Source organism: Colletes latitarsis, chromosome 6 (genome assembly GCF_051014445.1).
Source record: "Colletes latitarsis isolate SP2378_abdomen chromosome 6, iyColLati1, whole genome shotgun sequence".
NCBI lineage: Eukaryota > Metazoa > Arthropoda > Insecta > Hymenoptera > Colletidae > Colletes > Colletes latitarsis.
Genome location: NC_135139.1, coordinates 13,853,296 through 13,866,055, shown reverse-complemented (window position 1 = coordinate 13,866,055; position 12,760 = coordinate 13,853,296). Strand labels below are relative to the sequence as shown.

The following is a 12,760-nucleotide window of genomic DNA, read 5'->3' as shown; positions in this document are numbered from 1 at the left end:
TTTGTCATGTTAAAGATGCAAATAATTTGCATTAATTGTATAGTTCCATTTAGAGTTGCGAACGATAAGAATTTTTCGTGTTTGCTTTTCCAGTGTAGAGTTGCGTGGAAACATTAATCTCGGTTTGTAGTAGCGTTGCGAAATATGTATACTAATCGCGTTACAAGTTATAATGAATTTGATCGCGATTGTATTTAGTGTTGCGATTATTTTTCACGTTTGGATTTCAGGGTAGGGTCCAGAAATCACAAAGCAGCTGAATTAGCTGCACCAGCTGTGATTCTCCACAGCCTTTTAATTCATTAATTGATTGATTACTTTAATAAAGTTTATCGATTGATGCCCGAATTCTGAACAGTTTTCACTCCGTTAATGAAGGAAAGAATTTTTGTAATTTTATTTCCTACCATGATAAGCGCTATGATCGTTTTCTATAGGTTGTTAGTAATGTTGTGAGTCACACCGAAATGGTAATGAAGCTGTTAGGTGTCAGTAAAATGGGCCGCAAAAATACATTTGATGTATTATTTACTTGTGTATCTCATCTGGGATATGGGTTTCTATTACAGAAAGGTAACTACTTTATTGGCAGAAGAAAATTTGTACTTACCTTAAGAAGTTCCTGTCGATTATAAGCGTCCAGCATAAGTCGTTTTCGTTCTTCCTCGGACATTAACGGTTCACGTGCTGGTCTTCCAGCTCCTCTTTTTTGTAGTTTAACAATAATTTTCGTTTTCTCATTTCTTCCCAAATAGTCCTTCAATCTCTTTCCTGGTAACATTTCTTTTCCTGAAAACCATAGTTGCGCCAGTTGCACGTCGATTACCTATAAACATAAAATTCAAATTTCAATTCAATCCGATTAGAATATATACATAGCATTTTTAATTACGAATAACAGAATTCACAAATTATAAATTACATCGAACTGTGAATTTTTATCAGAATTTTTACTTTTTGAAGTTTGGATCAATTCTCTAGTCGCATTCCAAATTGAACATCTAATTCAATCAAAAATTAACATAGATTTACTCTTTATTTTCTTTTGAACAATATGGGCATTCAATACATGCATCATTAAATTCTTCCAATATTTAGTGTTAATTCTGAACGCTAAGAGTGTTGAAATCGTATTCCGGTTTATACCGATAAAGTTGGAAGTGACACAGAAATGGTAAGGCATTTCATATGCCCTCAATTTGTGTATCACGAAAATGCATTGTTTGTAACGTTTATTCTATACCTCATCTGTGTGCAAATCTTATATTTAAGAGGGAAAAGTAAAATTCATTTTATCAACCGTTGATAACATTGTAAAAGTAGGAAGTTGGAATCTAAATTCACATTTACCTTTAATTTTGTACAGAACCTTTTCCTGTATTTAATGACTATTGTATAGAATTTTCCAATAACAGGAATAGAACTTCAGTTGTCATAGCTCTCATATTTGTTACTCTATTGTTCGAGTCAGGTAACATCTGCATTCACTAGTGCTTTGCAAGTTATCATGGAGTTATTATGGTAAATAGAATCAACCAACACAACTCAAAATTCGTCATTTAGTGGAAAAATTCGAGGCTACCGATTTAGTTGTTGAATAACACATTCCAACGCTTCAATGTAGTGTATGAAACGCAGAGAATCTAAGGGAAAGTATTGCTAAAAATTTATCGATTCTACGACGTTGTTAAGAATTAGGCATTCCTTAGACTTCTGCGTGGCAAATTCTACGTAAATACTTAGGTCTTCATTCTTACAAGATCCAATTAACATAAAAATCGAAGCCTACTGACCATTGTATGCGTCATGAGTTTGCTGATTGATTCCTAGATAGAATCGAAACTAAGGATTTTGTGGCTTTAGGAGCTAAGCAAGTAAGAGTAACGACCAAACGTAGCCAGCGGGATTCCTGATCTATAAGATTTCTCTTCGTAGATACCTTTTCTTATTTTGGTAGAATATAACGTATAATACGTATTACCTCTAGAGACGCTTGCGTCCCACTGAGATCCTCGGTATTCTCAAATTCCTGACGAATCACATCATGCGGTGGAAGTCCCATCGGATAAACGATAGTCACAGCGCCCCTCAGTATGTCCAGTGCTTCTTGCACAAGTTTCTGCGTTACCAGTTTATCCTGCTGCACCAACTTCTACGAGCAGACGGAAAAAGCCAAAGATAGAAGGAACATTAGCGAACCCTGCACTCTAAAAGCAAAGAAATCTATCCTCGAACAGACAAAAAGGACAAGCGAAACAGAGGAGAAATTACCTTCGAAACCATAGCTCGTGCCTCCCCGATCGTTCTGTCCAAGACCTCCCGCATCTTCGCATTAGGCTGTCTGCCGTTCCTACGGCCTGAAACATGGAAAACCTCGAGACATTCCAGCCGGACCGCGGGTAATTAATGCAACGATTACAAGTCCATTCGAAGCAACAAAAATATCGGTGAGCCAATTTCACGGCGACATCGTGGACTCTATTCCCGGCTACGTTGCATTTGCATTTGCACTAAGGCCGGCTATGTAAACTCGCATAAAACAAACTACGTCGTTACCGTCTCCCTCCCTGTTTGTCGTTGTTCGTTCGAAACTGCTATCCTTAAGGAGATATACCGAATTGAAACTTTCACGATAATCGGGGGGAAAAACGTTCTCCGCGAGTCGATCGAAGTCTCAGAGTCGGGAAAATTTTATTCTTTATAATTAAAATAACTATTTTTTTTATGACGTATTTCACATTGAATTATTGGATTTCCTTTTAACTTACGGTTAACTAATAATGCCAGATCCGTACAGTAATCCTTAACATTTACACGACACGTTTTCAACGTTACGTTTTTTTAAGAAAATGCAAAAATAAGGACTCGATTATTTGGTATGAAATTATGAAATTGCCTCACTTAAGAGAGCACGTTCGACTGTTTCGCTTCGAGATTATATACAATTAAAAATTTTTCGAACCGAGCAATACAAATTATACGATACATTCTGAGCACTATGTTCTATAAGAAACTGCTAGACTGATCTCTTAATATAGTTCCACGTACCGATAACGTCCTTGTTAAAGGTCCATCCACCCATCGGTACGCATTTCTCGCCCCACTCGTCCTTGAGTTTCAACTCCTCTACCTGCTCGTCGGTGAGACCCATCATGTTCTGGGGCAGCATGGTGCCGTGCTTAGCCAGCTCCTCTATTTCTATTTTGCAGAAACACGGCCAACACGGAGGCCACTGGTTAAGAGTAAACTTGGCGTAATTATTATCCATGCGCGACGTATGACTAATATCACACAGCTGCCGGGATGGATAGGTTCATAAACCCAAGTCCCGACTTCTTATTACGCGCTGTCATTACTAGCCGCGGTATTCAGGCTCTCCCGAGATAATCGTTAATGGATTTCTCGCGTTAATATCCCAACTAGGAACCCTGACCGTTTTAGGTGCACGAAAGGGAACTCTGTAAATAGGGGAAACGCTATCGACTTGGGGTTGCGTCGTTGCATGGCGAGACGTTGTAATTCATTGCTTCGAAAACACGTGTAATTAACCCTTCGCCGGAGACGAAACATTTTTCCTCCATTAAGGGGACGAATCGATCGTAAATCGTTACTCTTCCTTAAATGCAATCGCGTACTCTGTATATGGAAGCTGACGTTCCTTCGAAAAACCGATTCTTTTCATTTTTAAAAAGTACATACGTATACTAATTTTATCTCGAGTGGGTAGCTTACAAGTAATTTATAGATTAAAATGGGCTATTCACACGCTGATCGAAGAAAGTGTATTTACACTATACCTAACTAAACTTTCCTAGGAATGAAAACCGTTCGTTATAATTGTCTTTAATAGATTTACGAGCGTTTAACGAAACGAGAGAACGCCAAGAGAGAATGGAATTTCTTCCATGCTGTTCAGCCTTGTCGGTGACAAAAAGTCAAACTAGATCGAGACAGAAATCTCATTACCGCGAAAAAGCAAGGAAATAAATAAGAAAATATAAATAAATAAAGTCTTCCTAGATTACTTTGGATCCTCGGAGGATTGAAACACGCCATCGGATTAATGGCACAATTCGAGAATAAATGAAGGGATACGTAACTTGCTATCGTCGATAAAATCATTGGCATTCAAAGAGCCTGCAGGTAGTGCTCGATAAAATCGTACACGTTCGGTTCGCATGGGGCCGTTATATACGGCGAAATAAAAACGAACAGAAAACGGTAATAATGCGTTGCGCGCCGTTACCTTGAGACAACTCATGCCACTTAACTTACGATCACGCGGGCCGACTGTGCGTAAATAAAGTGCAACTTTCCAGACAACCTGGCGTTTCTTTGCACGCTATTAGATGTCATCTTTCCGAAGCACTTTCTCAGCCGTGGGACAGTGGGGAGAGATCATTACCATAACATATTCTGGAAATCTTCAACCGGCCGTTGTAAATAATAGTAATGTCATATATAACATCTTCAACCCGAGCCTCCACGTGTGTGTCGTACAGAAACTGGCTCTCCTCGCCTTTCTTCACGTGAAGTCGAACCATTTTCTCGGAACCTTTAAACAAAGCGACGCCATGAAACGGCCGTGCTTTTATTAGCTTGCATTAATTTGCTTTTCGACGTAGCTTTCGAGAAGAGCCGACATTTTTCGCACGGTACAATACGCTGTCACCGTTTCTAAATGAAATTCCATCAATTTTCCTACGGAATTCATCCCTTGCGGTCTTACGTTCAAAATGGCGCCGGCTCGGTATCGCGCGTGCAGCCAAAAGTAGTATTCTTATAGAAGTTGTTTACTTTTATCTTTGACTTTTCTTGTAAAAGAAATGGGTAAATTATAAAGTTAATTTAGAGTCTAACGATCGACTATGAATTATTGTGAATGACTTATGAATTTTATAAAAGCAAGGTTATGTATCACCATTATTCTTTTTACATTCGTTGCAACCTAACACGACGGAATGAAAATATCGGATTTGTTAGCAGTTTATCGGTGGTAGACCGCGAGGGTTTTAATTGTAAACACACGTTTGACTACGTAATTATGTAGATATAGTTATGGACGAGGTTACCATATTTACGAAATTTAATGTTTCGAGTTAATCAAACAAGCCACTAGTCGATTTCGCAACCTCCGACGTTTAAAAAGTTATGACGCGCATTACTTTATTTGATTAAAAGTTGATTTACTTGATACTGAAGATTGATAGAGTAGTAGGCACGTGCTAGTTGCAGAACGAATACACTCGTGAACGAAACAGCAACGTATTTTCGACGAACTGATCGAATAATGACAAAACCGTCACGATGCAAGCTGACAGAAAGCTCCGGTAAACTATACCTAGCAACTTGAGCTATCGATTAAACAACACGAAACGTGCTAAGACGCTTAACTGCATCAAACATTGCATAATTTTAAATGCATGAGGATACCTCCGGCAAATTTTAAAAGTAGAATTAAACGTCGAAAAATAAAACGATCGTTTAATGAGTATATAATTGTGTTTCATTATTGTATAATATACATATTTACATTCTAGTGAAACACGGATTACAAGAATAAAGACGATCATATGTCGTTACAAATAACGGTGAAACATTCAAACGCGATCTCTTTCTCTCTCACGCACGCACGCATTCTCGTGTTCCTACTGGCGTTTTTTGGACACAAAAATATCATATATTTTCCATAGAGTTACTTTAGTTCTATAATAATAATTAAATATTCTCGGCATAACGTTTGTAGAATAAAAATCTATACACTTATATCGTATTTCCATAATTTCATCTAACTGTAAGTGACTAGTATTATGTTAAAATACATTTATAATTCGATTCGATGAGGTGTATTATTTCTCCAGGTAGTTTCCTGTTTTTGGGGTCCAAACGAAGGTGGTCCCTATGCGCGAAGTTGCGTCACGAATTATCTCAAACAACGATCGTTCTAAATGCTCGACTGACCGAGAAACCGGTTAAAAAATAGTTCCGCGAACCACCGGCTCGGCAGACACGTACAATTTTCAGACAGATAATTAACGATAGACTCTATGACAGCTACAACGCTTCGACATCGATACGAGTGACAACGACGATTGCTTAATTAACAAGTTCGCGTCGCGCGCCTGCTCGGGTGGCGCTTAGACTCGAAAACTTACACGTTTACTCAAAATCCTTTCGCATTGCTCGATTAATCGGGTTAATCGTGAGATTGGGGAAGGGGGATGGGGAGGGGGGCGGGTGCTTCAAATTACGACGATCAGAACATGCATTCGAAGCCGACAACGAACGCTATAAACGCGTTCCGTCGCCGTCGGAATTTCTTTTATAAATAGATACACGTACATACAACATATTACGGATACTCTTTACACGGTCGCTCGTCTAAATCGTGACATTTACAAAATAATCGGTCTAAAATAACCATCTCTCGACACGATATGAACGGCGCGATATGATACAATAGAAAAATTGGCATTTGGTCCGAAAGAAACATACAAAATACGGGTTCTTAAGTGCTACACGGTGCGAAGTTATTAATATTGTGCGCGGCTTCTTTCCATTCCTTTCGTTCTTTTGGTAAGATTAAAATATCGTGCGACGCGGAATACACATACTGCAACGTATTTTATTAGCGACTACGATCGAATATATTATCTATTCGACGCACGATCGTCGTAGCATTTTAACTAAATGCTAAATCGACGAAAACACTGCGCAAAACAGTGATCCTCTGCTTGTTACCGATAACAAATATCGCTTCTGGAACTGCTGATAACAATAACATCGGACTACTGGTAACGCAGAAATAATGCGTTACCCTATCGTACACGAAAAAACACGTACTAGCTCTCGTCGTATATTTTCTTTTTTTTTTAATCGGTGTCCTGCCTTCAACGACTTTCGCGATCACTGGACGGCAAGATCCTTGGACAATGAAGCTTCACATAGAGAATTTTCGTCTATAATTACGATAACAATAAACTGTTTCCCCTTTTAAGGTTGACAACGATTCAACGTCTACGCTAAACATCTCAGACTTCAACAAAAATTGCTTCACATCAATTTAAGCGCGTGCACGTTATTGATAATTTATATTCTTTCCGAAATATCGTTTGAATCAACGCGAGATACACACAACGGGGTTCATTTTCTATAACGAGTCGCGTTTCCTACGGATTTCTAATTTCTTCCAATATACTCTAGACACGGAAATTTTAATTTTCGTTTATTCTTCATCGATGGTAGGCTCAACTTGTCGCAGTTCTTTCAGAATCCTCAGCTCCTGATGTTGGTCATCTTGCTCTTGTAGAGTTGTGTAAGGACCGTGCAACGGAGATCGCTGCACGGTTGCCTCGTCTCAGACTTTGCTTTCAGGACCATCGGTTGTGTGTTTGAAAGAGTTGCGAATTTTGCTAAGGTGAAGGGCGGCGAGATGGCCGTAGCTTTTCTTGTACCACTCTGGAGTGCGTCCTCTGTAACCGTAACGGAGTAACAAATTAATAAACATTAAAGTATATTTGTTTAAATATGACATTACTATCTTTTGTCGTCGACCAATTGAATAATTTGAGAAACAATCTTTCAAACTAATTATTTAAAATTTCTATCACTCATAAACATTCAACGACCGAATTTATTTTAACGAACAATTAAAATATTTTCTTCGTTTATCTAGACTGTATATTTGATTTCATAAAACCCGAAGGATACTTACTTTGTATCCACTCTGGAAAGATGCATGATCCGTGATTTACCACTACCGCAAGGTTCGATGAGATAGCGCGAGGCCAAAACAATACCACGTGTTCCACCAAGCATGACAGGAGCATCCGGATGTTCTACGGACGTTTCTACGATGACGCAGGCCCCTTTAGGGAGATCGTTACGCCAGGATCTATACAATGCAAGATCGCATAATTCATTTCTCCTATATTTTTGATAGAATTTCTATGCGAAGCAATATTACGACCATCGAGTGGAACGTGCCGTAAGTGAATCGATGACTCACCTTAGCACACAATAATCCCTGGCGGGAAGAGGACTCATGTTCCCGGTGGCATATTGAAAGACCTCCGCGTTGGTGTCTAGCTTGGCAACCAATCTGTACTTTAGAAGCTGAGGATCCCAAATGTGTCTCTCTCTCAGAACACGATGAAGAAGCTCGTTCGGCGGAGCCTCCACCTCGGTCGACACTCGCCATAGTCGAAGCGGATGACTATCTCCGACCTTCTTGTAAGCCATTTCCACCGTACTGTCAGCAGGATTATTGACAGTGTCCCATCCTCGACTTCTATGGGAAAAGTCAAGACAGCAATTAGAATACCATGGAAACTACGAATAACGATTATCGGATCAACTTTGAAATTAATACTCGAGAAAATCGTGAGTATTCGCAAGGATTTAAAGCAGCACTCACTTTTCACGCGCCTCCTTCAAGAGGGCCGTAGTGCAAGCATAAAGGTATCCCCTCCAGTCTTGCTTGAGTTCCGATCCCAGCTCCTCCAAGGCGACCGGGACGCTTTCTTCCATGTAATTGAAATGACACTGCGTCAACATATCCGAGGAGACCTGATACAGCGAACAGAAACGAATACGATTACCCGTGTTCCCTTCCGATTCGTGAGAACGTGTTCGAATATATCGGATTCGAGCGCGATCACAATCGGCGGTTCGAGACGTCGGATGACGCTCCTCTCGAACGACCTGAACGTTCGGCATCGAGGCACTCACCATGAATAATTCACGATGCATCTTGACCAGATACAGAAGACAGTCGTGAGCGGCTTTGTTTTCCGACAGTTCCCTCTGATCGGGAATGCCCACGGTCTTTCTCCTACGTGGCGATACGCTGCTCGACCTGTTGGTCACGTTCGTGTTGCTGTGGTTGAAGTGGAACAGGCTCGGTGCCAGGCACACGGCCAGGTTCGAGGCTGTCATTTGGTTGTATAGAGCGTTGCTCGCTACGTGGTTCAAGAAATCGAGCAGAGTTTCCAACGCCTCGCGATGCTCGTCCGGCAGAAGCAAGAGGACGCACTGCACGGCGTCTGGTCGCAATTCAACAGGTACATCTGTAACAATTGTAAACACTTACAGATTACGCCTGTCCGCTTTCTCATCGAAACGGTGGTAAATCAATGATTTTCTAGTCATAATTTTTTTAAAAGAGCGTAGGATATACTCACGTTGGAAGATAGCGATAAAGGTCTCGGATAGCTTGTTAGTCAATAGAGCCTCTGGCAACTCCCTGAAGTACTGTTTCACGAGATCGGCCACGTCGAAGGCCTGCTGTCCGTCGAAATTAATGTTATCCCCCTGCGTTTCCGTCATCATCTTCAACTTCTGTATCCTCGATCTAACCCCGCTCTTTCTGAAGATCCCGACTTGATCGAGAGCGTTAGCCCTCAACCATCTCAGAGCGATTTGAATACACTTTGGTAAGGCTTGTCCTGTTCTCTGCAAGGATAGCAGTAACGGTACCCCGAACACGGTTTTATCCTTGTAGTCGGGAGTCTTTATTTTCCTGATGAACTTTGGCAGTTCCCAGTTCCACCCTGTGCGATGAGTCGGACAGTATCGTTCCATGCAGGCGGTCAATTTTAACAAAGCCAATTTCCTCAGTACCAAGAGCTGTCCGCAGGACATTGAGGCCATAGCTCGAGGACACAGAGGATCCAGAGGATCCGGGTACAAAGATCCTCTCTGGAAACTGTGCCACCTGACAACGGTGCCCTTATGCCTCGGAGAATCCTCCTCCTGATCCGAATCGCGACTGGCTACCGTGGAACTGCTCTCTTGGCTTCCAGCGAGCTCGGAACTCCTGGACCTTGATTTGTCTCTGTAAACGGTAACCTTCGACAGAGGTTTGCCTTCCCTGTACGAGTCGTCGCGATGCCTGAAGCTTTTGTGCATTTTGTCCTCCCTCTTCAATGCGGCCACCTTGTCCTCCTTGTACCTGTCCTGGCCCTGCGACAACTTGTCCCTGTACCTTTGCGACTCCTTGCCAAGATTCAGGCTTCCGCCGCGAGTATTTATGGGAGCGGTTTTGGACGGCGAGTCCTTCGGGCTCTGGGGATGGGCGGTCACGTACTCCAGCACCTTGGCATGATTGCTGTTGGCGTCTCTGAAGTACCTGTGACGCCAACTGGTAGGCTGGCACTCGGAGTCGCTGAGCGCGCCTTGATCCTCGCGGCCGCGGTGCAGGAACCTCCGCGCCCGATTCATCTTCGTGCGCGTCGGCGTAGGCGTCGGGCCACCTCCTTGCGAGCCGTCCGAGCAATAACTCGAGGAATCGTCGCCGAACGGGCTGGGCGCGTTGGCCAGTGGCGAGGGTGGAAGGTGATAAGGCGAAGCTGGTAACGTGACCGGCGATCCCGGGATGTGAAGCGGTGATCCCGGAAGATCGTTGAAAGACATCGGCGCTAGACCCGTCGGTGACACGTCCACGCAGTTCAGTTCCTTCATTTTTTGTTTCATTGACATCTCGTTCAAAATCTGCGGCCCGCTGATGACGATCTCGTCGCGGTTCTGACGCTTGCGTCGCCGGGACTTGAGCGACTCGACTCGCCTGAGGAACGCTTTGGCTCCGTCTTTCCACCTCTCGGAGCCGGTTCTTCGAAATCTGGGATTGATTTCGTCGGGTAGCGAACCGGGCGGTAAACTGCTGTATTTGAGCGTGTCCAACATCGTGTCCTCAGCCTCGTCGGCCTCCAGACGATCTTCCAACGAGTCCTCTTCGGACTGCGCGTTCTGGCCGGCGATCGCCTGCAGCCTCTCGACGTTCGCTTGCGTCACGTCGCACACGCGCGACCAGCGTCTGGTTTTCTTCTCGAAGGTCCAATTCTCACTCAGGGCGCACTGAGTGTCTTCGTCCGAATCATCACCGCCACCCTGCAACAGTCAATAACGTTGAGTCAGACGAGCGCCCGTGAACGATTCTCAGCGTGCCCTTAATTAAATGGAAAGTTACGAGCCCGACCTTAATCGTGCGGCTCGTTTGCATAAGTAACAAGCGTACGGTCATAAGTAAACGTTCCTTCGAAACGTCTCGCGGTCAATAACAAACGACACCGTCGTTTGTTTGAAACTGATTAAAAGTGCCCTATCCGGACCGATAAATTTCGGATTACACGCACAATCTAGGATTCCTCGAACGATTATTTTAACCCGATTACCGAACGAGTCTTCTCTCTGGTTGATTACAACGAGTTAACGATGCGATCCAAGAAACGTGACTCATGATGCAATGGCGGTCGTTCACTGGAGAGCGCGGAGAAACATTTCGGGAGATTAACGACTCGTAGAGAATGTTTAGCGGCAGACGGTGGCATCGGTTGATAATCAATTTGTGTTTGATATAGCGACAAATTAAGAACCACTATCGAGGACGCTATCGTACATTCTAATTAATTATAGAAAGTGTTTTGTGCTAGCTGCTTTTACCTAGGAGCTACGTAAGTTTATGAGTTTAGATATATCTTCCGACTATTCATGAGAGAGAAAGAATCGAGAATGCTACCAGTTTCTTCGACGAAAATAGAGTTTTTAAGGATGACACGTTCACATGTTTAAAGGCAAATATACAAGATATATCGAAACGTGGCCATGTCTTCAAAGGTGGATTCGGATAAATATTTATTCTGTATTTGTTCTCGGCCAAGGTCATTAGAAATTTGGTCTAAGGCAAGATTTACTAGGTTATCAAACTTTTTGATTTTCGTGGCTCTTTCGTTTGATATTTCGAATCAGCAATAAATCAATTGATTATTGGAATTCTTGACAAGTCTTATCAACAATGTTAATGCTCCTACAACTATTACTTCTTTTCTCGTCATAAGTCGAGTATTTACCTAAACTTCGATAGCAGTTTCTAAACGTCACATGATCCATTTGCTGCATTCAAAAATTCCCTGTTGCTTTGGATTATAGACAAATGTCTTCAATATGCTTAATTTTATCTGTCGTGCAATAGTCATACGTTGTATGATACCTACACCTCTACTTATGTGTGGTAAAACATAATATCTTCCACATTTTCCATTTTCGCAATCATTTGACTTTTAATTATTTTGGCAGATACGATTAAAAATACAAATTTCGCGCAACATCTGACAAGCGTTTATTAAGAAACATCCCGCATACAAGTGATGTGTCAAAACAGCGTTGAAATCAACAAGACCATACATTAAATGCACATTTGTCATTTCTAGATTTACGTAATCTGCACATACTTGCTTCGAATGCATCACAGAATTGTATTGAAAAAATTAGAAACGTGCTATTCGTATTCGGATCATGATCGACGGCTGTAGACGTTGAATGACAAACAGCTCAGGTGTCTTGCTAAATCAACGTTGCAATCAGCAAGATCGTACGTTAAACGCATATCTCTCTGTCACGGTTACTTCAAACGGGGACTATTACAGATCTCTTTTTCTATAAATCATACTGAAAAGGATACATTCGTCGAGTCTAAACGTTTATGTTAATAAATTACGCTCGTGAGTGGTGCGTTCTTTAGTTACGCTTTAAGTATGACAAGTAACACATATTATATGGTGCAGAACTGGACGAGAAAAGTCAGACGTCTACTACTCTCATCCAGATAACAGGCTGACATGATTCATACGATATTACGAATGTGTTTACAAATAGTCAGTAAATTCACGTTTAAGGAATAAAGTGTAGATATTAATCTCGTTTAAATACAAAGATGCTTGTAACTAGGAAACAAGGTTGAATAATTACTATTATTTCTAAGTGT

At 41.8% G+C, this 12,760-nt stretch overlaps 2 protein-coding genes across 4 annotated transcripts in view; both read right to left on the bottom strand.

Moving 5' to 3' along the window:
* Positions 1-5,270, bottom strand: part of LOC143343063 (cilia- and flagella-associated protein 298) — a 132,744-nt gene extending 127,474 nt beyond the window's left edge. The window contains exons 1-6 of the mRNA XM_076767579.1: positions 5,191-5,270; positions 4,406-4,555; positions 3,049-3,198; positions 2,272-2,357; positions 1,982-2,152; positions 611-826 (exon numbers count right to left, since the gene is read on the bottom strand). Of these exons, the coding sequence (XP_076623694.1) occupies positions 611-826; positions 1,982-2,152; positions 2,272-2,357; positions 3,049-3,198; positions 4,406-4,544 (762 nt within the window). The 5' untranslated portion in view covers positions 4,545-4,555; positions 5,191-5,270. The remainder of the gene's footprint in view (positions 1-610; positions 827-1,981; positions 2,153-2,271; positions 2,358-3,048; positions 3,199-4,405; positions 4,556-5,190) is intronic.
* Positions 5,271-5,483: 213 nt separating this feature from the next.
* Positions 5,484-12,760, bottom strand: part of Cv-c (RhoGTPase activating protein) — a 467,909-nt gene continuing 460,632 nt past the window's right edge. For all 3 annotated transcript variants that reach the window (XM_076767604.1, XM_076767606.1, XM_076767605.1), the window contains 6 exons: positions 9,183-10,887; positions 8,731-9,068; positions 8,417-8,568; positions 8,009-8,290; positions 7,715-7,894; positions 5,484-7,472 (listed from right to left, as the gene is read on the bottom strand). In XM_076767604.1, the coding sequence (XP_076623719.1) occupies positions 7,358-7,472; positions 7,715-7,894; positions 8,009-8,290; positions 8,417-8,568; positions 8,731-9,068; positions 9,183-10,887 (2,772 nt within the window). In that variant the 3' untranslated portion in view covers positions 5,484-7,357. The remainder of the gene's footprint in view (positions 7,473-7,714; positions 7,895-8,008; positions 8,291-8,416; positions 8,569-8,730; positions 9,069-9,182; positions 10,888-12,760) is intronic.